This window comes from Panthera leo, chromosome B3 (assembly GCF_018350215.1).
Source record: "Panthera leo isolate Ple1 chromosome B3, P.leo_Ple1_pat1.1, whole genome shotgun sequence".
Classification (NCBI taxonomy): domain Eukaryota; kingdom Metazoa; phylum Chordata; class Mammalia; order Carnivora; family Felidae; genus Panthera; species Panthera leo.
The window spans coordinates 103,935,956-103,960,364 of record NC_056684.1 but is presented as its reverse complement, the minus strand read 5'-3'; the positions used below and the strand labels follow the sequence as shown (position 1 = coordinate 103,960,364).

Genomic DNA, 24,409 nt, shown 5'->3' with positions numbered 1-24,409 from the left:
AAGGCCCTTTTTGTGTGTGCTCGTCTTTCACAGCAAAAGTGTAATAATTGAGACGACTGTAGTTGACAATAGAGAATTTCTCCGCAAGTGAAGATTGGATTTTTCTGCTTCAGAGTCAGCAGTTTTGGCTTGAAATTTGGCCACAGTTTTTGCAACAATTGGGAACTTTTCATATGTTACTGTTACTATATTTTGGATTTCTTTCAGCTCCTGGATAGATCATGCTTTTGTTGAGAGGAATAACATTATTATTGTTATAATAGCTAATAATCAAATAGCAATTTGTGAGTGAAGAGAGAGAATTACAAGAGAGAATTTGGGAATATTAATTGTATGTTCTCAGATATAAGTGTTGGGAGGTAGATTATATTAACTTCTCAAATTTCATAATTGTGCCATCTGTTTATTGATTGATTCAGGAGCAGGAAGACACTCCTTTGCTAAAAGCTTTTATTGTATGTTCCTGGACAAGATACTAAATAGTTCTGTAGTTTCTTGTTTTATTTTTCACGTCTCATAAAGGTAGAAAACTGTTCATGAAGTTGAGATCTTTAATATACTTCATGAAATACTGTTAACAGAAAACTATTATTCTGTTACATGATTCATAAGGCATTAACCTGTGACTTAATCCTGCTTGACGTTTCCAGTTGTGTTTTGGACCATCTTATATCTATTTTTCTTTAAATGTTTGACCACATGAGTCCACCTAACTTTAAAATATATTTGATTTCTGCCCTCCTTCCCCTCCTGGGGTAGAGGGGAGGAGGTAGAGAAATACATATATATATTTGGGGGGGGGGAGTAAATATTTATATTTGCTTTCTAGGGTCATGCCATTTAGTAAAGTAGTTAAACCAAATTAGGATTTAACTTAACTGAGTGACTCCTTATGTATAGCTGGTAACATTCACTTAACTGATCAGTGATGGCAGACTAGTCCTGTGGCCACAGGGTTCATAGGACAACCTTACACACGCATAGATCTTAATTCATGTGACTTTCTCTTCTTGCTTCATCAAAATTAAAAGCATATTGTGTTAAAAGTTACAATTAAATGTTAATAGTTATGATTAAGAAATGCATTTATCTTTTCAGCCCTGCAGTGGACTCTACTCTTGAGTAAGCTTTCATCCCTCAGTAAAAAGTTGGTCTCTCTGCTTTTGAGTGAGGAGGAAAACAAAAAACAAACCCCAGTCATCGCTGCCGTTTCCTGTTGCTACTACCATGGGATCTAGATTGTAGGACATGTTAGGGAGGGTCTTTTTCTCTTCCCGTTTTTTAGACATAGCTAGAGAACTGTAGGAAACAGGTCAGAATGTAGTCAGGATATTTTGTTTTTATGCATCCTGGTTTCTGCTTTCATTTTTCCACATTGGAGATGAGGTTAAATCAATACAAAATTATGCTTTCAATCCATGAAATTTCATAAAGTGTTAACTCTCCTTTTAAAGTCTTATTGTTGATCCTATGAGACTTCCTCTTATCATGTAAACACCCTCATACAACAAAATAAAACTCCAGGATATGATTTAGTGATAGATGTTTCAGTTATTTTAATAACATGTGTCCTGGAAATTGACCGGAATATCTTCATAGTTTCAACCCTTTTTGACAGATTTGCTGAAAAGTTCTATCTCCGTGTTTACCTCAGGATGGGCGTTGTAAATAGGAATTCCTGTGTGGTTTGGATTAATTATGTCCTCTGCATATAAAAAGTGGCTGAGGTAGTAAATTCTTCTTCTGTTGTCACAGATATTCCTCTCTTCTCTTACTGCATTACCGAGGACATTGTACTCTTACTGTTTTTCTCTGCTGTCATTCTTGGAGTCTTCTTTTTGGGCAGGCTACCTTTATGGAGGAGTTCTTTGTTAACCAGGTCCATTACCCATTCATTCAACAAATGTTTGTTGAGTTCCTATTAAGTTCAAGAGAAGATGCCAAGATTAATGAGACTGCATGTCTCAAAAGGAATGCCATAGAAATATTAATCCTATGAGATGTGCTGCAAAATAACCCAAATGGTTTAAAGGCCAAATAAGTTTTGGAAATGGGCATACTTTGTTTCATTAGAGGTTTACAACATACCTTCATATATTAAAGATTGTTATATTTTCTACTGCTTGTTAATTTTGTGAATTCCATGGAGCATACTTTGGGAAATGTTTAATTACATATAGAACTTGCCCTTATTATTAAATATGGAGAGAGAATATAGATGCATAACTGTGTACACTTGAAACAAAGTTGTAAATGGTGTCAAAGATAAAGTGCTGTAGGAGTTGAGAAGATGGAAAGATTACCTCTAGAAGTGGGAAAGGATTAAGAGGTGGCATTTGAATGATGTATAAAGGATCTGTTAGATTTGAGTTTGTGCAACTGCATGGAGGGACTTTCTAATAAAGTAGACAATAAAAGCCAACACACAAAGGGAGGCAAGTATAGATCCTTGAGGCAAGGGGAAGAGTTCCACTTTGGCTGGAGTATAGCATGCATGAAGAAGAGGAGTGGCATGTAAGGTAATTTGGGGTTTAATTGTGGAGGTCCTAAATGCCAGGATTAAGAATTTGACTTTTTTCTTTCCTGTGAATGTAGGTATCTTGATAATTGTGTTTGAAGTCAAGTAATTTAACTGTGGTAACAATGTTTGTTTTGACCTCCAGATTAGAATTTAAATAGCCAAGAACACATTTTTTGCACACAAACACATTTATGTTTCTTGGATTTTGAAACTAAGTTACAAAAGTTATTTAAATGTACTGAAAAATCTCTCTTGTTCAATTAACTAGCTAAATATAAGTCAACATGAGATATGCAAGTAAGCACCACTCCTTTACCTTCTCGCTGCTGAAATGCTTCTTGTTATAGCCATATTAGCTGTTAGATAAGGGTTTGTGGAACCTGGCTACCAATTAATTAATTATTGTGTATTTTATGAAATGTGTTTATTCCCCAAACAATTATTGAGTACTAGGACAGAAGTCATTTCAAGTACTGGAGTTAAAAGATGATTTGAGTTAAAAACCTACTTGGGGGAATGAAAGGAAAAGAACTCTGTTCTCTCAACACTCTATCACTAGTCTCAATTATTCATTTCTGACCCCAGATGTGTACAGCTTTTACCCACAACAGTGCAGTTTTCCAGCAGACAGTGACTGGGTGTTCTACAGTTCAGTTCAATTCTGACACGGTGTACTTGGAGTTAGCATCAGATCTCACAAGTTAAGGGCTCAGTACCACAGGAATGCCACCACTTCAGATACCAGTGGCAGTCCAGGTTGTTACCTGTGCTTCTAACAAACTAGCTGTAAATTAGAGGTTCTCATGACCACCTCCTCAGATTCGATAATTTGCTAGAACAGCTCACAGAACTCAGGAAAACAGTTTACAAACTAGATTATGAGTTTATTACCAAGGGATGTGACTTGGGAACAACCAGATGGAAGAGATGTATGTGGCAAGGTATAGAGGAAAGAGCATAGCACTTTCATTCCCTCCCTGGGTGTACCACCCTCCCAGCACTTTGATGTATTCAGCAACCTGGAAGTTCTCTGCACCCCATACTTTAGAGATTTTTTAAAGATTTTTATAGAGGCTTTATCACTTAGGAATAACCAATTATTAACTCAGTTAATTCAGGAGTAGAGGGGCTTCTAATCATGCTTGATCTTTCTGGCAACCAGCCCCCATCCAGGAGCCCTGTTGCTTCAGTAGAACAAAAGACACCCAGGAAATTCCAAGATTTAGGTGCTCTACGTCAGATGCTCCTATCAACTACATCACTCAAGAAATTACAAGGGTTTTAGGAGCTCTGCATCTGGAACCAGAGCTAAAGACCAAATATTAGAACAAAAGATGCCTCTAGCACATTTTTCACTTAGGAAAAACAAAGGCTTTAGAAACTATAGTCAGGAGCTAAGTACAAAGACTAAAATGTGTATTTCTTAAAGTATGTATATTTTAGGGGCGCCTGGGTGGCTCAGTCGGTTGAGTGTCAGACTTCGGCTCAGGTCATGATCTCACAGCTCATGAGTTCGAGCCCCGCATCAGGCTCCGTGCTGACAGCTCAGAGCCTGGAGCCTGCTTCAGATTCTGTGTCTCCCTCTCTGCCCCTAACCCACTTGCATTCTGTCTCTGTGTCTCTCAAGAAAAATAAATAAACATTAAAAAAATTTTTTTTAAATATGTATATTTTATATACATATATATGTATTTGTTATATTGCAGTATTACAGGGAGATATATATTAATAGATAATACAGTGTAGTACAAGTACACAATCTCTTCCTGGCATAATTAGGAAAGCTTTCATATAGTATTGACATATAAACTGGGTATTGATAGATGACTAGAAACTTCTCAAGCAGAAGAAGGGCATTCCAAGGCAGAGAGAGAAGTGACTAATTTTTAAGGTGAGCTGTGTTCAGGCAAACATTGAGTTGAGAAGAGATCGGGTCTGTGTATGCATGTTTTAGGCATGTGGAATGGTGGTTCATAGCAAGGCATTCGGACCACAGAGGCAGTTTGGGGGAATCTTTGAGAAAGCCTTATAGGCCATGCTTATGGGGGCTGCCATGACTTTTGTTGGAGGGGGGTAGGAGTGGAGAGGCAGATAATTTTAATGTTACTGTGAAGAATGGCCTTCAATGAGGAAGAAATTGTTAGCTGGTAAAATACAAGTCATACCCTGCCAGGCATAGTTCTTGTCTAGGCAGGTGACATTCTGACCTAATTCGGTGGGGACAGAGAAAGCAGGAAATTTGGGAAGACATTTTGGAAGCAGAATCAAAAGATTTTGATTACTGAGGAGTTAATTCCAAATTTATGAAGTTAGAAAAGTAGGTGGTTGGTGATTGATTAACTATGACAGAGAAAATAGGAAGGACCCTTTCAGAGGGAAGGGATCATGTATTCATTTTTTAAACATATATTTTAAGTTTTTAGTAAGACATCCTGGTGAAGAAGTCCAGAAGGCAGTTGGAAATATGAATTAGTATTTCAGAAAGACACCACAGGTGGAGATAACAAATTATGGGAATCTTCATCTTTTATGTGTGGCTGTTTAGACCTGGGAATGGATGACATCTCTCAGCTTTATCCCTTACTATTTTATGATCTTGGACAAGTTACCTGACCTTTCTGTACCTGTTTTCTTATCTGTAAAATGAGGATAGTAACAGTACCTACCTTAGAGAGTTATCTCTAAGATTAAACAAATTGATGTTTGAACTGCTTAGAAGAATGCCATTAGAAGAGTAGTAGCTTTTGGGACACCAGGCTGGCTCAGTCGGTTGGGCATCCGACTTCAGCTCAGGTCATGATCTCACAGTCCGTGGGTTCAAGCCCCATGTTGGGCTCTGTGCTGACCGCTCAGAGCCTGGAGCCTGCTTCAGATTCTGTGTCTCCCTCTCTCTCTGCTCCTCCCCTGCTCATGCTCTGTCTCTCTCTGTCTCAAAAATAAATAAAAACATTAAATTAAAAAAAGAAGAGTAGTAGCTTCTTAAAATTAATATTGGTAAGTGGATTGAGAACAGGACTAGATTGAGAATAGGTCAGGGAGGAAAAGCCTTCAAAGGAGACTAAGAAGAAATAATCCTGGAAGTAGGAGATCACACTAGGGGAAGAATTACAAAAAGGTGACATGGAGACTTGTGTTTTCCAGGATGACCACAATTTGCTATCCTATAATGAGATGTCGACACTCCTCACGTTGAGAGGTAGGGTCCATGTTGCCTTCTTGAATCTAGACAGGACTATAACTATAGAAGTGATGCTATATGCTTTCCAAGGTTAGGTCATAAAAGGCGATATGCTTGACCTTATTTGGATTCCCCCTCTTAGAACCCAGCGACCATACCACGTAGTCCAATGAGAAAGCCAAGGCTTTCAGTTCTGACTGAACTCCTAGCCCATAGTCAACATCAACTTGCTAGCTTGAAAGTAGATCTTCTAGCGCCAAGTTGAACTGTTTCAGCAGATGTGACATGGAACAGAGACAAGATTCCCCTCCTGAGTCCTGCCCAAATAGCAGATTTGTGAAGAAATAATCATCATTGTTATTTTAAGCCACTAATTTATTGGAGTGGTAATTATGCAGCAATAGATGTTTGGAACTGGGGCTGATCAACTCCTTATCTACACCAAGATTTAGTAGGCTTCTGCCACTCTCAGTACAGTGGTGGAGGTAGAGGCAGATGCTTAAAGAGTAATAATGGTTTTATATTTAAGTATTTTGTAGACTGAATTTTGCAGTCAAGCCAACCTGGTAGTGAACTTTTGGAATGGACAAGCCTTTAAGTGGAGGATCATTTATTGACTGTGTATGTGTAATTAGTGTAAAATATTGAGTCCCTGGTGTGTTCCGGAGCTGAGTGGTATGTAATTTAAAAGTTTTGATTGCTAAAAGTTTATGTATATAAGATATTTTAAAAACTTGTAGTGTTCTGATTCTGTTTTCTTTCCTTGGAATGGAAATATGAAAATAGTAATAACAATATAGTTAACTATATCATATATATACATTTTTGTTAAGGATATAATAAATCAAAAAAATGAACAATTCCTTGGATCCACATGCTTAATTTTATTCCAGAAGTGTTTATTAAGTGCCTGTAATACATTGAATGTGTAAATTGGTAAATGCATTTGATTTGATTTGAAATGCTAATGTAACATATTGTTACATACACTAGGTGATGATTTTCATGGTCTTTGTATAATTTTAAAAGATACTGTAATAGAATGGAAAAATCTCTGGTTAGAATACTGGATTAATACCTTGACAAGGCTTAAATTTCATTGCCTCAGTTACTTATATATAAAAAGGAGTTGAAGGGACTAGGGTAAGATGATATTTAATAACCATTCTAGCTTTAAAATTTTTAAACCTAATTTGTGATTCTTTTGAGACTGGTATAAAAAATGCTGTAATGTTCTGTTACCTTTCTCTTTTGGGCATGGAAATCAGATACTACTTTACTGTCAGAAGTGAGATATACTCTATTCTGAAGAGAGATTTTGTGTAAGAGAAACTAAAATGTTTCATAGGAGTCTAAAGTACCACCATGTAATTGTCTTCAAAACAGTTCTGCTAATAAGATTAATTGGCTCATTTTATCATAGTTTAAAGAGCTGCCATCTCCTTCAAGATGGATATTAAAAATGACTTTAGGGGCGCCTGGGTGGCTCAGTCAGTTAAGCGGCCGACTTCGGCTCAGGTCATGATCTCACGGTCCGTGAGTTCGAGCCCCGCGTCAGGCTCTGTGCTGACAGCTCAGAGCCTGGAGCCGGTTTCAGATTCTGTGTCTCCCTCTCTCTGACCCTCCCCTGTTCATGCTCTGTCTCTCCCTGTCTCAAAAATAAATAAAAACTGTTAAAAAAAATTTTTTTAAATGACTTTAAAAAACTAAAACTGTTCATCTCAGTGTTGCAAGTAGTTTTCAAATTTAACCTTGTAAAAGTTTGCCTTAGTTGTACTTAGGTGTCTTTTAAAAATCTTTTTAAATGTTTATTTAGTTTTGAGAGAGAGACAGACAGACACAGAATCTGAAGCAGGCTTCAGGCTCTGAACTGTCAGCACAGAGCCCAGTGTGGGGCTTGAACTCATGGAGTGCAAGATCATGACCTGAGCTGAAGTCAGACACTTAACTTACTGAGCCACCCAGGTGCTCCTGTATTTAAGTGTCTTAATGTGCTTTGTCTTCCTACCTTTCCCTAGGTAGAATGAATCCATTTTGTGTGCTTTAAAAAAAAAAACCAACCACCAATACTCAATAAATGTAATTCATTTCTTAATCTGTCATAAAATACATAGTCTCATGAAAACCAAATCAAGTGGGGCTAAAAAAGGAGAGGCAAAATGTAGTAAAACTCATTTAGTTCCAGTGTTAGAATTGCATAAGGTTCATATTTGGTTTCTGATAAAATTTTGGATTTATACTACCATAGAATGCTTGTTCTTTATTTTTGGCATGTGGGGTGGTAGTACTGCCTTTCTGATTTTGTATGTATGAATCAGGGCTTGATTTTCAAGATCTTCTGCAGGGGATTTGGCCATGGTCCTAACTAGCAAGTGTTTTGATTTATTGTGCATCTGTGGTGCTCAACATTATTCTATTGACCACAGTTGGAAAGCAAGAGAAATGTATGACATTTCAGCAGATGCTGCCTCTGCTTTCAATTTAAGTGTGGGGAAGAGTGAAACTTACAAAAGTTATTGTAAGACAATAAATGATAATAGTATAGTGTTCTGTGTTGAGGTTTGAATTTCTAAGCCTCTTTCGGGTTTAAAGAGTGAAGAAATCAGTGGAGGTCATGTAGGGAAGGAATTCTTCAAGGAGGAAATGGGAATTGAGCCAGGCTTTGAATAATTATATAGAGGTGTTTAAATTGTGGGAGGAGAAAGAGTAGCCTTGTGGGATGAGTTACCTGGCCACATGTAAGGAAGCAGAAGTAGCATGGGTATGAAGAGAAGACTGAAATTGGCTGATGCTAGCTAGTGTGGCTGTTCATTTTGGGGAGCAAAGAAGTTGGGTAGGAAATGTAAGATAAGAATCTAAAAGGGTAGACAGAAGAGTGTGAACTTGATAGTTTAGGAATTGCATAGGGAAGTTTCTGATGAAAAGAAAGCAGTGCCTTTTTTTGAATTTTATTTTTTTATGTTTGTTTTTGAGAGAGAGAGAGAATGAACGAACGTGGGAGGGCAGAAAGACAGGGAGACACAGAATCGGAAACAGGCTCCAGGCTCTTAGCTATCAGCACAGAGCCTGATGCAGGGCTTGAATTCGCCAACCACGAGATCATGACCTGAACTGAAGTCGGATGCTTAACCAACTGAGCCACCCAGGCACCCCAGAAAGCAGTGTTTTAAAGATTAGTTTGGCATGATATGCACAATAAATTTAAGAAAAATACCTTGTAGGTAGTACTTGAACCCATGGTTTGTTGGCTTAATAGGATACAGAAATACTTCTTTCGGAAATCCTTTGAGCCTTATTTTTTAAATAATTAATTAATATTTATTTATTTTCTTACATAGGCTAGGGCAAAATATTACAGTTTCTTTGAGTTTCTAGGTGGTTGTAACACATTGTATTGGATCTGTTTTGGGAAAGGATGCTATAAGAAAATATAAAAGTTCACTTTTCTCAAACAGTGTTAAATTAGGGATTCATGTTCCTGTCCAGGGGCTTGATGTCTTAGTTTTTAATAGAAATAACTACAAACTCCATGTTTTTCTTGTCATTGGTAGCATTTGTAAAAAATATGAAATCAGTTTGACTACAATAATGAGTTACATAAAGTTGAACTTAATATAATAGCATTTTAGTCTATAGTGCGTAATTCATAGGTATTTGTTTTTGTTGGGACAATTTTTGCTTTTAATTACTATAGTGAAATAGAAGGTAAAGATAGAACTTTGTCAGGTTTGTGAAATTCTGAAAGATTTTTGGGGGGATTATTTACATGTATTTTTGAGAATCCTTTGGGGTGACTTGGTCATTTGGAGGTCTTAAAATCTGTTAACTTGGCTATCTTTCTTATTGTAAATGCCTCTGCAGCAACATTAAGTATTAGAGAGCAAGTTATTGGGATTCATTTGTTTGGTTTTGCTTTTTGCTTTTTTGGAACTTTCATTCCACTGGGAGCAGTAGCTGATATATCTTAAACTCTAGTGATAATTTGCCTCTGAGATAAAACCTGCACTTTGCTTCCAGGACACTCCTTCACTCCTGAGTTTTCTTCCTCCTTCTCTAGTTCCTCCTACTTGGTCTCTTTTGTTGGATCCTTTTCTTTCATTTATCTCTGAATGTTGTTGGCATGCTCTTCTCCTTCCTAAATTTCATCTAGTTCTGAGATTTTAAATAACTCTAATTTTATATCTAGCTCTAGTTTCTTTCCTGTAATACAAACTTATTTTTCTAATCACGTGCTATTTTCAATTACTGTATATTTAATAAGCCTCCACAACACGTCATATGCAAAACAGAACTCATTTCCTCACTCCCTCTTGCATCTCTTTCCAGTCTCAGTAAATGACACTACCCATCATTCACACAGTTGTTCAGTCTGTGTTCCTCATGAATCATGAATAATCATGATTTCCTTTTTAACTTTGTCTCCACATCCAATCCAGCAATTTGTGTGAATACATTCTTTAAAATGTCGTGAACCTGACCATTCTTTAGCATCTTCACCACCGTCACTTCCGTTTGAGCCATTATCATCATCTCTCCATTGGACTACTACAGTGTTGCAGGTTGAGTTCTCTGAAAAGCACACTTTGAGACAGAGTTTCGTGTGCAGAATATTTTTTAGGAGATACCCTTGGTGTGAATATCTGTGAAGGGACAGAGTAAGGATGCAAGATCGGACGTATGGAGAAATAGTTACAGTGTTGGCCCAGTGAGAGTGTTTTTGGCCCCTGGGGCGAGTTCTGAAACAAAAATAAACTGTCAGCGTTGTCCTGCTTTAGACCAAAATTGTCCCTATCTTAGTCATTTATATAGACCACACTGGGAAAGGTATGATATTGAGTGAATTGATTCTCTGCAGTTGAGGTGATCCCTGAAAATACTGCCAGCTGAAGGCTCTCTACTGACAGCATGGCACTGGTAGCAGCTAGAACAAGTCCCTTCTTGAAGGGAGATCTGGATAATACATCAGTGTGTCTACCACAGACCACTCCTGTGCCACTAGGCTCCACTTTTTCATACGCATTTGGGGAGCAGCTCCTTTGGCATTCCAGTTGGGAGGAAAATTAGAAGAAGGTTAGTGGGATGAACTGTGGTTCCTACTATTGTGACTGGTTTCAGGTTGCAACTGATAATTCTCTCTTCTATGTTTCCCTTCTCTGTTCTCCATTCTAATACCCCCTTACTTTCAGCTAGTGCCTCCACTACTCTTGGTGGCTTAACTGGTTACCATACCCATCTTAGGCCAGGGTTGCTACACTTGTTCGTGTACTTTCAGAATTGGTCAAAGGAGTACCAAGAGTACTCCACGAATATATCTGTGTGTCACAAATACTGTTACGGCACCTATTGTGTAATAGCAGCCCTGCCTCCTGGTAATCAGAATCTGTTGCCTCTGCCAAGATGGTCACTCCTCTTCTTGCCTTTTATCCTCTGGATATAAGCAGCCAAAGCCCAGGCAGCACTTGTAGTTATAGTTTAATGGGACTCTTACTATATTCTCAGGCAAAGAGATCTTTGCCTTTGGAGATCAAGACTTCCAGCCCTGTAGACTCCAGAATTGTGGGAATAGCAAGTACAAATAGAGAGTCATTATAAGCAGGACCACTTCTGCTTTTATACTTTGTTCTCAGACTCTTGTTTTTCCTGTGGGAACACAGCATCATGTAAACGTTTTATTTTTTTTTTTAAGTTTATTTATTTATTTTGAGAGAGAGAGAGCACAAGTGGGGTAGGGGCAGAGAGAGGGGGAGACAATTCCAAGCAGGCTCCACGCTATCAGCACAGCCTGACATGGGGCTTGACTTCATGAACCGTGAGATCATGACCTGAGCGGAGATCAAGAGTTGGATGCTTAACCAGCTGAGCCGCTCAGGTGTCCCTCATATAAAGGTTTTAAATTTGGAATATATACCGCATCTTGTAGAATAGTGCTCCATCTTTATTGAGTTATTGTCTCTGAACTGGCGCTTCAGCTATGCCTTCAGCAGACTGTTCCAGTGCCCTATTAGACTGACAGCTTCTGGGTGGTGTACTTTGTGATATGACCAGTGGATCCATGGTGACCTTGTCTGCTGTAAAATGGGTCCTTTACTCTGATGTGATATTTGGGATCCAGTGCCACAGGAACAGACACTCCCTCTGAGGGGAGGCATACCCAACTTGAATGTTTTTATTCTTGTCAGAATGAATTACTCATCCAAAATGGAAAGGAACCAGGTAATCAACTTGCCACCATGTGGTTGGGTTAGTAGTCTTCTTGAAGGATGGGGTGATTTCAGGGGCTCAGAGTTGGTTTCTATCACTGTTAGGCTAGATATTCAGCTTTGACAGTACCTGGATCAGCCATGGTAAGTAGGACCTCATGCTATGGGGGCCATGTTGTCTCTGTACTGTGTTCTTTCTGTTCATGTCCCCAGTGTGCTAATGCTGGGTAAAGGCTGGCTGACGTCAACTGGCAGAATCATTTTGTCTACTTGGTTGTTTGATTTTTCTTCCATGGTGGATGTCCTCTGGCGAGTGTTAACATGTGACACAATGATCTTCACACTCTGTGCCCACTTTCATGTGTCCATGCACATGCCTCTATCCCAGATTTCTCTGTCTTTAATCTTCCAGTCTTTGTCCTCTCATAGTCAGGCCCTTTGCCATTGTCTGTGAGTCCATATATATTCTAAACTAAGGTCAGTTCTCTGTCTACCCAAGATGATGGCCAGATGTCTTTACCAAAACTTTGACTATTGAGAGGATTTTTCTTGCCACTGAATTTTAAGGCTTCCCCTGAATGAATTTTTGATTACTGCTGCTGTCCATTTTTAGTTGGCACCCACATGCCTAGCCAACTCTCTGCATGAGCCAAGTTCAGGCTGTTTCCTTCTCCATCAGCAGGTTGTAAGAGATGCCCCATAAGGCTATCCATGTAAATTGAAGGAGAGAAGCTAGCACAGTAATGGTAGAAGTTTGGCTTCCTGCTTATGCAGTTTGCTTTCTGGTCCTATTCATGTTTGGTTCTGGGTCTACCACATCCATCTAGGTTAAATAGTTTCTCAGTCCATTGACATAATATCTTGGTGAGTCTTTTAGAACCCAACTCATGCTATGTAGTTCTGGATGCAGGTTCACTTCCTGCTCTGTGGTTAGGTGTGCTGTCTCTACCAGGGTCTAGTAGCACACTGGGAATTATTGCTCAAAAGGTGTGTAATCCTCTGCCTTAGATGGCATGATCTTGCTTTATTATCTAGCAATTTGTGTTGTGATTATTCACTGAGGTTTGCCACAACTCCACGTGACATTGTTTCCCAATACTGATACCTTTAATACTTAAATTAAGACTGATTCTTTTAATACCATAGGGTCTGCAAAGTTGTATGGCCCAGACAGCAAGGTTGGTTGTATGGTCCCCACTTCTTCAGAGCCCTTTCTTGCTTTTGTGTCACTTGGTATATGTGCCAGAGCATGTGTGCCCTGCATGCAGAACCTGGAAAGTCCTGTCAGGTATTGTGTGTCTTTCCTTGTGGTGGGATGTGCAAGGTACAATAATTGTCCTTTACTTTGGGTGAGATGTCCTGGAGGGCCCCTGACTACCTTAAAATTTTACTGATTCAGTGTGCCCTGGAATCTTTGTATAGTATATACATGAGTACATGTATCTTACCAAGATTCCACCAATGATGTCAATTATGTATGATGGATCAGTAAGGTGTTCTGCAGAATGTTCATATGGTACAAATCATGTTATAGTAGGAGAGTTCACATAGTCCTGAAGCAAAGCTATAATTGTATACCACTGTCAGTTCTGTGTGACTGTAAACTGTCTGATCCTCTTCCCCCCCCCCCCAATAGGGACAGAAAATAGTCTATTTGCCATAGAAAATAATGTATTTGCCAAATCATTGGCCATATACCATGAGGCTTGGAGAAACTATATCTGGCATGACAGATGTAATAGGCTACTTTTTTGTTGATTTTGAGATAAACACCTTTCAGGATTTATCTGGTTTTTGTAAAAACCCAGACTGATGAATTAAATTAGAAAATTGTGGGGAATATTGCCCGAACATCCTTTAGATAAGGGGTTGGCAAACGTATAGGCCCTGGGATAGATACCTGTTTTTAAAGTTTCACTGATATACAGCTGTGCCCATCTGTTTATGTATTGTCTATCGCTACATTTGTACTACAGCTATAGAACTGAATGGTGATAAGAAAGACTGTAAAGTACTTACTGTCCAGCTTTTTGAGAGAAAAATTTGCTGATCCTTGCTTTAGAGCCTTAAGAATGGCACTAAATTTTGACATTCCACTTGATTTACTACATTGAGTACAGAGGGGCAATTTCAGAGACTTCTTGGACTTCCCTACTGTGAAAGCTCTTACTCTATAGACCACGGACCCAATGTGGGAATTATATCAGCCATCAAGTGTGCCTGTCCCTCTTACATGTTTACGGACTGGGAAAATGGCCAGTAGTTGGGCTAATGGACCCATTGGATCAGTGATGAGCTGGATCTTGGCTCTTGTATATCTTCACTCTCTTGAGTGCATGATGCTTGGAGTCCATCAAGTATCGGAATCAACTAGGACTCTGTATACAACAGACCTCAAAATGTTTGAGTATTTCCCTTTACCTTGTGTACAGTTAGTTATTCAAGTAAATGGTTGTACCTCTTTTGGCGGGGGTAAGGAATAGTAGAATCATTACTGCATATACTTGCTAGTATATTGCAGAGTCCTTCATCCTGGGAACCTGCCTTTTCTTCGTTCATAGCTGAAAGTGTATCAAGGTGCATCCTACAATCTCTGGGCTCTACTACCTCTTGTACCTTATCTACAACTGTTCTCCCATTCACTCACTCTGCTAGTTAAACTGGTCTCTTGTCATTGCTCACATACTGTTTGTTCTCTGTACTTGGAGCATTCCTTTCCTTGATGGCTTATTCCTTTAGATGTATTCAGGTCTTTGTTCAAAATTTATTTTCTTAGACCTTGTCTGATCACGTTTACCAAAATAACCACTTTAATCCATCACTCCGCATCCTTTTTAATTTTCTTCATAGTTCTTATTTATCATGTATCTGCTCGTTTGTCTGTCATTCCCTTTCATGATATCCATTAGGGCAGAGATTTTCTCCTGCCTTGTTTACTGCTATTTCCTTGGTTTATAGAATAGTCAGTAACATCTAGTAGACTCTCAATGAATATTTGTTGAATGAAGGAATATTGTATTTTGAGAAAATTGAAATATTTCATGTGAAAAATTCTTATTTTTCTCCATGTCAGTAATATTTGTCGATGTTTGAGTTTTGGGGCATATATCATTTGATAAAACTTGTGTATTGAAATTAATGAACAGTGTAACATATTTAATTAGAAATTGCAACTACTATAGGGGCAGTTGTACCCCAATGTTTATAGCAGCACTCTCAACAATAGTCAAATTATGGAAAGAGCCTAAATGTCCATCAACTGATGAATGGATAAAGAAATTGTGGTTTATATACACAATGGAGTACTATGTGGCAGTGAGAAAGAATGAACTATGGCCCTTTGTAGCAACATGGATGGAACTGGAGAGTGTGATGCTAAGTGAAATAAGCCATACAGAGAAAGACCGATATCATATGTTTTCACTCTTATGTGGATCCTGAGAAACTTAACAGAAACCCATGGGGGAGGGGAAGGAAAAAAAAAAAAAGAGGTTAGAATGGAAGAGAGCCAAAGCATAAGAGACTCTTAAAAACTGAGAACAAACTGAGGGTTGATGGGGGGTGGGGGGGGAGGGGAGGGTGGGTGATGGGTATTAAGGAGGACACCTTTTGGGATGAGCACTGGGTGTTGTATGGAAACCAATTTGACAATAAACTTCATATATTGAAAAAAAAAATTGCAACTACTGAATAACTAATAAATAAAATTAACAAATGAGAACTATGATTATTAAGTATTTACATAGGTATGCATGTGCAAAAACTGACAGGGAAAAAGAACATTACTAGGTAAAGCTATTTAATGGAAGTATTGTGGAGTTTTGGAAGAGCTGACTACTTCATAATTAATTTAGCTTTTTTTGAAGAAAAAACTCTGGATTTTACCAAAACTGAAAACTTGGACCTTTGAAATCAGATAAATCTATATGACCTTGGATTAAATAACCTTTTTGTATCACACAATTGCACAGGTCTAAAATGAATGAATGTTAATAAAACCTACCTTATAGAGTTGTATTAAATGATACTAAGTATGTAAAGTGTTAGGCACCTAATAAACACTTAAAAATTAGCTGCTGTCAGCATTTTGTCATTATTTAGGAGTAATTCATATGCTTGTCAGATTTCCTGAAGTTTGTAAGTAGCTGAGTTTCTAAAGATCTAAGTATTCGCTCTAAACATAAATTCCTTGATCTTGAGTCAATGTTTCCCAATTTATGTATATAAATTAAAAAGTATTAGACATATGTCAACTTTTGTTTCAACACAAATGAAATTGACTAAAGAGAGGTATGATTATCTAAATGATGATATGTTTGCTAAATGAGTTAATTGTTATTTCAGAGGGTCAAAATTTTTCCTTTGCAGGATATCTAATTCATCATTAGGGTTTAATTCTCAAACATGTCAGCACATGGATAAACTGATTTATTTTTTAAGTAGTTAACAATATTCTTTATTTTCTATGCCTTCCTCGTATCAGATAGCTTTCCTATAATGGAAATCTTATGAGAGAAACTGGATTAATATAACTGCTATTTTTTAGTTATTTGACCACTATAAAAGAGCCTCTTGTAGGTACAATATAAAAAGTCTTTAAAAATTTTTAATGCCCATTTATATTATTTTGTGTTCTTACTGTTTAGTGTTTACTTTTTTGGGGGGGGGGCAGTCAGCGATATTAACGGTCGTAAAAGCTGTATGGTTTTCTTATAAGATATGATCCAGTTTGAAAGTTGATATTAGATCTTATGTATAGATAGGCATGTGACAGTTTATCAGTTGTCTGAGAAAATTATTAGTTTACATTATTGATGGGTCATACAATTAGAATGTTTATAAATTTAAGTAGAAATTTCAAAAGACATGATCAGTGATGTGTGTGGGCCTTCATGTGACAGTTTTCTCCTTTTTAGCTTCACCTGTTATCCTTACCACCTAACTTTAGGTACAAGGAGCTACTTGTAGTTTCCCATATTTGCCGTTCAGTTTTACCTAGTAATAGAATAGAATGATTTAAATCTCAGCCCAGCTTGTGTTGTCTTGAGTAAGTAATTAACCTCTCTTACTCTCAGTTTCCTCATCATAAAGTGAGGATGAAATAGGACCTCCCTTCTAGGTCTTATGAAGAGAGTAGTAAATGAGGTAATGCGTGTAAACTGTTTACGTGAGCTGTTATTCTTGTTGGTACGTATTCCTGTTTTTGGTACATGTTCCTGTTTTTATGATGATGGTTATCCATAGTCTGACTGAAATTCATCCTCCCATTCCTCCTCTCACATCAGACTCACGTCAGTGAACCAGTCTCTCGAGTACCAGTGTGATGATAATGATAAAAAGAGCAAACTTGTTACCTGTTGGCGTTAATAGTCACCTCTCTTGTTCCATCCAGATAAGCTCTTTGTGATCTATCCATCTTCTCAGTTCCACAACTAGGTTAAGTTCTATCTTCTTTTTCCCTAATGATCTGGAAAGATATTTGTTCCATTTGTGTCTGGATGATTTTTCTTCTTTCTTTTGGTCTCAGCTTAAGTGTTAAGCTCTCAGAAAGTTTGCCAGTTGTAATTCCTGTGTCTTACCAGTCTTCTATCCCTTAGTGTCTTCCTGTCATCTCTGTTTCTGTTGTATAGTCTTGGATCCAGGACTTTTTTTTTCCCTTACATTTATCACAGTTGTAACTAGTTATTTCTGTAATTGTTTAATGTTGGCATCCTTACCTAGAAGATCATTTCTTTGAGGCCTTTCAGGAACCCTGTCTATTGAATTACAATTTGTATTCTCAATACCCACCACTGTGCCCAGCACATAGCAGTTGCTCAGCAAAATTTGCTGAATTAATAAATAACCCCTTTTTTGTTGTCCCAACTACCTGTTGAGGTAGCGACTTATTCAGCAGTGTTAATATTAAAGTTTGGGCACAGGTTCTTAATTTTACTTATCACATACTTTTGCATTCTTTATAATTTCTTCTCTATTGGGTTGTGAGTTTCCTGAGGTTGCAGTTTTTTAATACATCTTTTTATTCCAAAGCCTAACAGCGTGCTTGGCACTGGAAATTTTATTGTTTAATGAATGTTTATCAATGAAAATATGTTTTTAAGATATGATTAACAAAGAGGAAATTTTGCAGATAATAAGAATTCAGACTGGAATCACCAGCAAATGGTAGCAGTCTAAGTTACATGCTAAGTGGGAAGCAATACAGGATACCCATTTACATGAAAGAAGATGGTATGAAAAATATGTACACTAGCGTGTATTAGTCTAAAAAATTCATTGTCAGCTGCTAATGGTAAACATTTGAGTGTTTATTTTCTTGATTGGGTCATCTGCTCTAATATTCCTTTTTTCATAATAAATGCTTTTTTTCTCAGAAAATTTAGAAAATTTTGTATCCTACTTTTTTCAGTATTATAGATGAACATTTTTTTCTCATTGCATGATTTTTCAGCATGATTTTAATAGGAACATGGTTTTCATCCTGGAAGTTTGTCATAAATTTTCAATAATGATTTCATTAAGTACTTATATGAACAATTTTTCAGTATTGTACATAATACTTAGTGGATGTTCTGTAAAAAATTTTGTGTTCATATCTGCTTTTCCCTTAGAATTTTAAAAGTAGAATTACTAGGTTAAAGGGTATGAGTATTTGTAATACTGTTATGTTACTAAATCATTATTTATTATCCTTTAAAAATATTGTACATGTTAGATTAGATGAGAGTGTGAATTTCAGTTTACCCTCTCCGATATTGCATATTATAATTACCAAAAACAAAACCAAAACAAAACAAAACAAAAAAACCCACCCACTTTGCCAGAGTGTGAGGTTAAAAACAAAAGTGATAATTTGACCTCATTTGATTACTAGTGAAGCCACATATATTTCATGTTTCTTGTATTTCTTCTATAAATTGTGTCCTTTGCTCATTTTCCCACTGGGATGTTCTAACTAGTCATGATACTGTTCTGATATTTTAATATCCTAATTTTTATTAATTTGATTTTTTTCAATTGAAAAAGCCTTGTACATTTTAATAATGTAGATGTATTTAAATGATAATTTAATTCTATTTTAAGTTCTCACATAGTAGAACCTGTTTAATTTTTGCAAGTAGCATTAAGTTATCTTCTATGAAACTTTTTAAAAGAACACTTATTTTGTATACTAGGAGCCTTTTGTGGCAGATGAGTATATTGAAAGACTTGTGTGGAGAACCCCAGGAGGAGGCTCTAGAGGGGGACCTGAAGCTTTTGATCCCAAAAGGTGAAGTAAAAATGTTTTTTCCCCATAGATCCAACCTAGTTCAAGTTTGTGTTTGGAATAGAGGTGACTATTGAAATTCCTTTCAACGTTTATGTAAAGGGGTTTTAGTTAACAGTTGGACGATAAAGACACAAGCATTAGAAGTCAGGGATTGATTTATTTTCTTTTATATTTCTTTTAGAGAAGGATTTTAACTGGTATGAGGGGAGGAATTTTATTGTGTGATAAGAATTTAATATTTTCTTCAATTAATAATAAATCAGAAAAGGTTGGTTCTACCTGTAAAATAAAAACATGTTGAATATGTTGTTTTAAGTGTAGTTATAAATCAGAGGAACAGAAAGTCATTGTTCCCTGGAATGCACAGTATTATTTTTATATAGCATCTTTATCGTTTTGACTGTTTTCTATAAAATTGGTTTCTATTCTGGCAGAGATTCTGAGTGAGGTTTTCATTCATGTTAAAGATAATTCCTAAGATGCTATAGAGAAAATTAACATCATTCCTACCTTAAGAGATGCTTATTAATATTCTGTTACAGATGAACTGGTCAGTTCCTAATGATTAATCATAGATGGATTGATACATACTCTGATTTTCCTCTACTAGGTTATTAGAAGAATTTGTAAATCATATTCAAGAACTCCAGATAATGGATGAAAGGATTCAAAGGAAAGTAGAGAAACTAGAGCAACAGTGTCAGAAAGAAGCCAAGGAATTTGCCAAGAAGGTACAAGAGCTCCAGAAAAGCAATCAGGTAAACACTAATTAAGCAATGAATAGTTTATACAGATTATATTTTTATTCCCTTCCACTATTAAGTTCTTAAAGAACTCTAGTCAAATAATAGTAACCATTGAGGTTTCTCTCCACCGTTTGCATCCCTGGGGGAAAATGTCAATGAATTGTTGTGAGGCACTCTTAGCACAGACTTGCTGTTGATCCATGGTTTGGGATCACAGTATTCCCTTCTGAGGTTGGAGTGGCATCCAGTACAGTCACAGTGCATTCTTTGAAGAATGTCACTTTAGCTGACCTGCATTTTTGGGGGCTCATGATTAGCTTGGATATTTAAGTGTCATTTGCATTCTCATTTAAACATAAAACAAAGCAATAACAGAACAGTATTGCCTGGATCACATTTTTCCCTGATCTGGGAAGTTTTACAGAAGTCATGGAATATGTGTCCCCATGAGAATTGTAGTATAACTTGGGGAAAGTGAATGCAGTACTCTTCCTCAATCCATTTTGAAGTAAAATCAAATCACAGCCTGGCCCTGGGGTAAGTAGGCCAAATTTCTTAGCCCTTCTTGGGTCCTACACTGAATCTGGAATCTGTGAACCCCTTTTATGGCCTGGGCCTGATCTGGAACTTGATTGCCCTGTATAAGTGTAGTTCATGGAGCATTGTGTAGCATTGCTGCCTCCCAGGGGCTGTTTGTTCTTTAGTGTTAGGGATTAGCAAACTGATTTCTGCTCAGATTTTATTTAGTTAGATTCCTTCGCTCAAGCATATATGGCTGTGAGAAAACATTTAATAAAGTCAGTAGTTTACGTAAGATAGAGGATGTGTTTTTACATAGTCCAAGTGATAGATTCCAAATACTTCCAATGCAGTTTTCTCTTGGTAATAATAATGGTATTATTAGTTAACCTAACAAGCTCTGGAGATAAGTCTGCTCTGCTACTTACTAGCAACTTAACTTCCCTGTGCTTTAGTTTTTTTCATCTATAAAAATAGGTGGTTACAAGGATTAAATAAGTTAATACATATAATATGCTTAGAACAGTGTCTGGCCCAGAGGAAGTCCTTAGTGAATGTTTGCCTCTCCCCCCCCGACCCCCATCTTAACTTAAAGTAAGAACGAAGTGTCATACTGAATTATCACCAATTTTGTTATCGGCAGTTCTAAGGCATTCATTGTGTATAATTTTCATACACCACAGAACAATCTCTGTAGTCAGAAAAGAGGAAAAATATGTTAGGAAGTATTGTACCTTTGCTTCATTTAAATAATTGTTATAGTCTTTTCTGTTTTCAAAACTGGGCAAGAACCATCTTACCTTATTTCTAATGTTGGCATTGCTCTTCAAATATTTAAAATATATGTTAACTACTCTATTTTTGAGAGAGAGAGAGAGAGAAAGCACGAGCAGGAGAGGGGCAAAGAGAGAGGAAGAGAGAGAATCCCAAGCAGGCTCTGTCTGTCAGCGCAGAACCAGACATGGGCCTCAATCTCACAAACCATGAGATCATGACCTGAGCCAAAATCAAGAGTTGGACGCTTAACCAAATGAGCCACCCAGGTCTCCCAATATTCTATTTTTAATTAGTGTTTTTCCCATCTGACGTATTTTGACTCCGCGTGATGGCAAGCAAATTGTCCAGATCATGGGTCCCTTTGATACTTAGTTCATTGTTTTCAGGACTAAATGGTACTGGGAATGTTGTTAAACAGGATACTGTTTTGTTTCTAAACAAATGTTCTTGATAAAATGTTTTAATAGTTAAAGGTATAAAAGTGTGCAAGTTTGTTAAAAAGTTTTCAGATCATGTTATGCTGCTAATGGGCATAAGTTTGTTTTTGTAGTTTACCTCATATATAACTCCTATATTATCTTCAGTTACCTAAGTTAGAGAGTAGGGATGAGATTGGTGCTCTGGGTTTGATATGAATTAATTTATAAACTGGATTCTCTGATTATATTTTATGCTTGTGTACATTTTTCCTAGGTTGCCTTCCAACATTTCCAAGAACTAGATGAGCACATCAGCTATGTAGCAACCAAGGTCTGTCACCTTGGAGACCAGTTGGAAGGGGTAAACACACCTAGACAACGGGCAGTGGAGGCTCAGAAATTGATGAAATACTTCAATGAGTTTCTAGATGGAGAATTGAAATCTGATGTTTTTACAAATTCTGAAAAGGTGAGCACTATCAGAATGATAAAAGCAAGCTGCATCATTAATAGCAATGCCTAATTATTACTTTCAAATCACTGAGTAGCTGATTTATTGAAACTTTTTATTGTCCTGAAATGTGTATTAGTACACTTGCCTGCAGATTCCTGATGAAGTGTGTATATTCAGATTTTTAACTACGGGATTGTCTTGGCATTTTTGTTTATAGAATTATGTGTGGTTTGGAAATGCTGAGTTAACTATGTTAATAGTTCTTTCCCATAATTGACTTTTAATATTAACAGAATTTAATAGTTATATACTGTTGGGTTTAGGTGGTGGTGTGACCTAAATCATTGATAAGCTGAAATATCTTTCTGCACAAGGAATTCAGAGTTTCTGGTTTCTGTTGCTTGAATAAAGAGCTCTAGTTTGGACCAAAGAGATTGGAAAAATCTGAATTGTTTATGTTAATCCTTTTCATGGCACTAGTCACTTAATACTGGTCTGAGGGTACACGGTATTGACTGTTCTGCAATCTTGAAAGAAGGTTGTTTAGCTGACTTTCTCCCCCCGCCCCCCGAGGGGGAAAAATTCAAAATGCATGAAGAAATAGACATTCTTATAGATAGTATATGCACAAGGTAACATTGTCCACTAATACATTGAATATACAGTCTTCCTGCATTATTCCAAGTTTACTCCATGGGATATTTATGATAGTGGAATGTTAAAAACTAAGTATTGTTGAAGTTTACTTTGAATTCGGCAACACTGTTTTTTGTAAGTAGGAACTGTATAAGCTTACAGAAAAAGCAGTTACATATTATACATAATTCCTCTAAGGAAAAGACAGTATTTTAAATAATGAGTGTAAGGAATTCTATTTATTGTATAAAGGTAGAATTGACAAGATTAACATTAAGAATGTTGTCGAACTTAAACACTTGTAAGACAGTGGCAATATCTAGCTTTTGTTACATTTATATGATTTTTAAGTATAAAAGTATAGTCACACAGACACACACCCTAAAGCTTGAGCAATGAACTGTTTTTCAGGATAGTTTATGGAATGCTTTTATTTTGTTTCTTAAATATAAAAATATATGGTTATAATATAAAAGTACATATTTATGCATATTATAAAATATGTATTTATATATGAAAAATTGTATGTAATTTAAATTTTATAACGTGGATTACCTGGTATTATACCTGTTGGATTGTGTAATCTGTTTATGCTGTTATAAACCAAATGCAGATATTTTACCCAATGTGAGTTGGCCTTTTATTTGAAGGCAGCTCAAAGTAGCCATTTAGAGTCTAGAGAAAAAAATATTTTAAAATTGACTGATCATACATACTTTTAATCCGATTTGTATTGCTTGTAATGTTTTACATCATGAAATTAAGTTCTTTATACGCTTATTTAAACATTATAATTATCCTCAGGTCATTGTGTAGTTCTTTGTATTATCTGTTAAGTTCTAATTGAAAGAAAAAGTCTTCATATTACTATTTCATTCACTTGTTCACTCATTTATCTGTAGTTTTTAGGGTGCAAGTATAAACTAACAGTTTTTTGTTCTTGTTTTTTTAGACTAGTAATTTTTAAGTGAATTCTTCTTCTTTGCTTCACTCTCTTCTATTTTCCGTTTTCTTTCATCTTGTGTTCCTTTTTTCTTATGTTTTGTTCCTTTTTTCCCAATCATCTTGTTTTTCTCTCCTGTCTTCCATAAGTTTGGGGTTACTATTTGCTAGTTATGAATCATTATTTTTGGCTTAGTATTATCACAGTTAACTACATTTAAGAACTTATATTTGGTATTAGATTGCCAATTACAAGATAAACTTCTAGCTATCTCAGTTTCTATACTCTTGCCAGCTCTCCCTTCCCAATGGAAAGAAAAGGCAAATCACCCACACCTAGAGAGATGTGTGATTGCAGGAGGAATTAGAATAGGATAACACATCTTCTTCCTGCTCCATAGTCATTTTTATTTCTTTTAACTTTGCTTTAAAAAACCTATTTTCTGTCCATGTCATATATATTCCCTCTTACCTCTATTCTTACAAAGTTTGTTAGTTGTTTTACTCCCTAGAATCACAGCTTATTGTTCTTCATGTAGATAATGCCTGATGATTTGATTATCTTTAACACTGCTGCATGGGTGGCCTCTCACCTTACTCTACATGTAGACAAATTATTAGATTGTGGATTTGACAACTTCTGTACTTTTGTACTATACTTGTAACTGATTGATGCCCTTGACAACTATTGTGCTTTAAATGATTTTTATAAAATAATTACTTGTGGAAATTCAATAAAGTCAAGTG

General features: G+C 36.6%; 1 protein-coding gene across 1 annotated transcript in view; it reads left to right on the top strand.

Moving 5' to 3' along the window:
- EXOC5 (exocyst complex component 5) overlaps positions 1-24,409 on the top strand; it is a 57,577-nt gene that overhangs the window by 1,120 nt on the left and 32,048 nt on the right. The window contains exons 2-4 of the mRNA XM_042943336.1: positions 19,075-19,169; positions 19,780-19,927; positions 21,905-22,099. Of these exons, the coding sequence (XP_042799270.1) occupies positions 19,075-19,169; positions 19,780-19,927; positions 21,905-22,099 (438 nt within the window). The remainder of the gene's footprint in view (positions 1-19,074; positions 19,170-19,779; positions 19,928-21,904; positions 22,100-24,409) is intronic.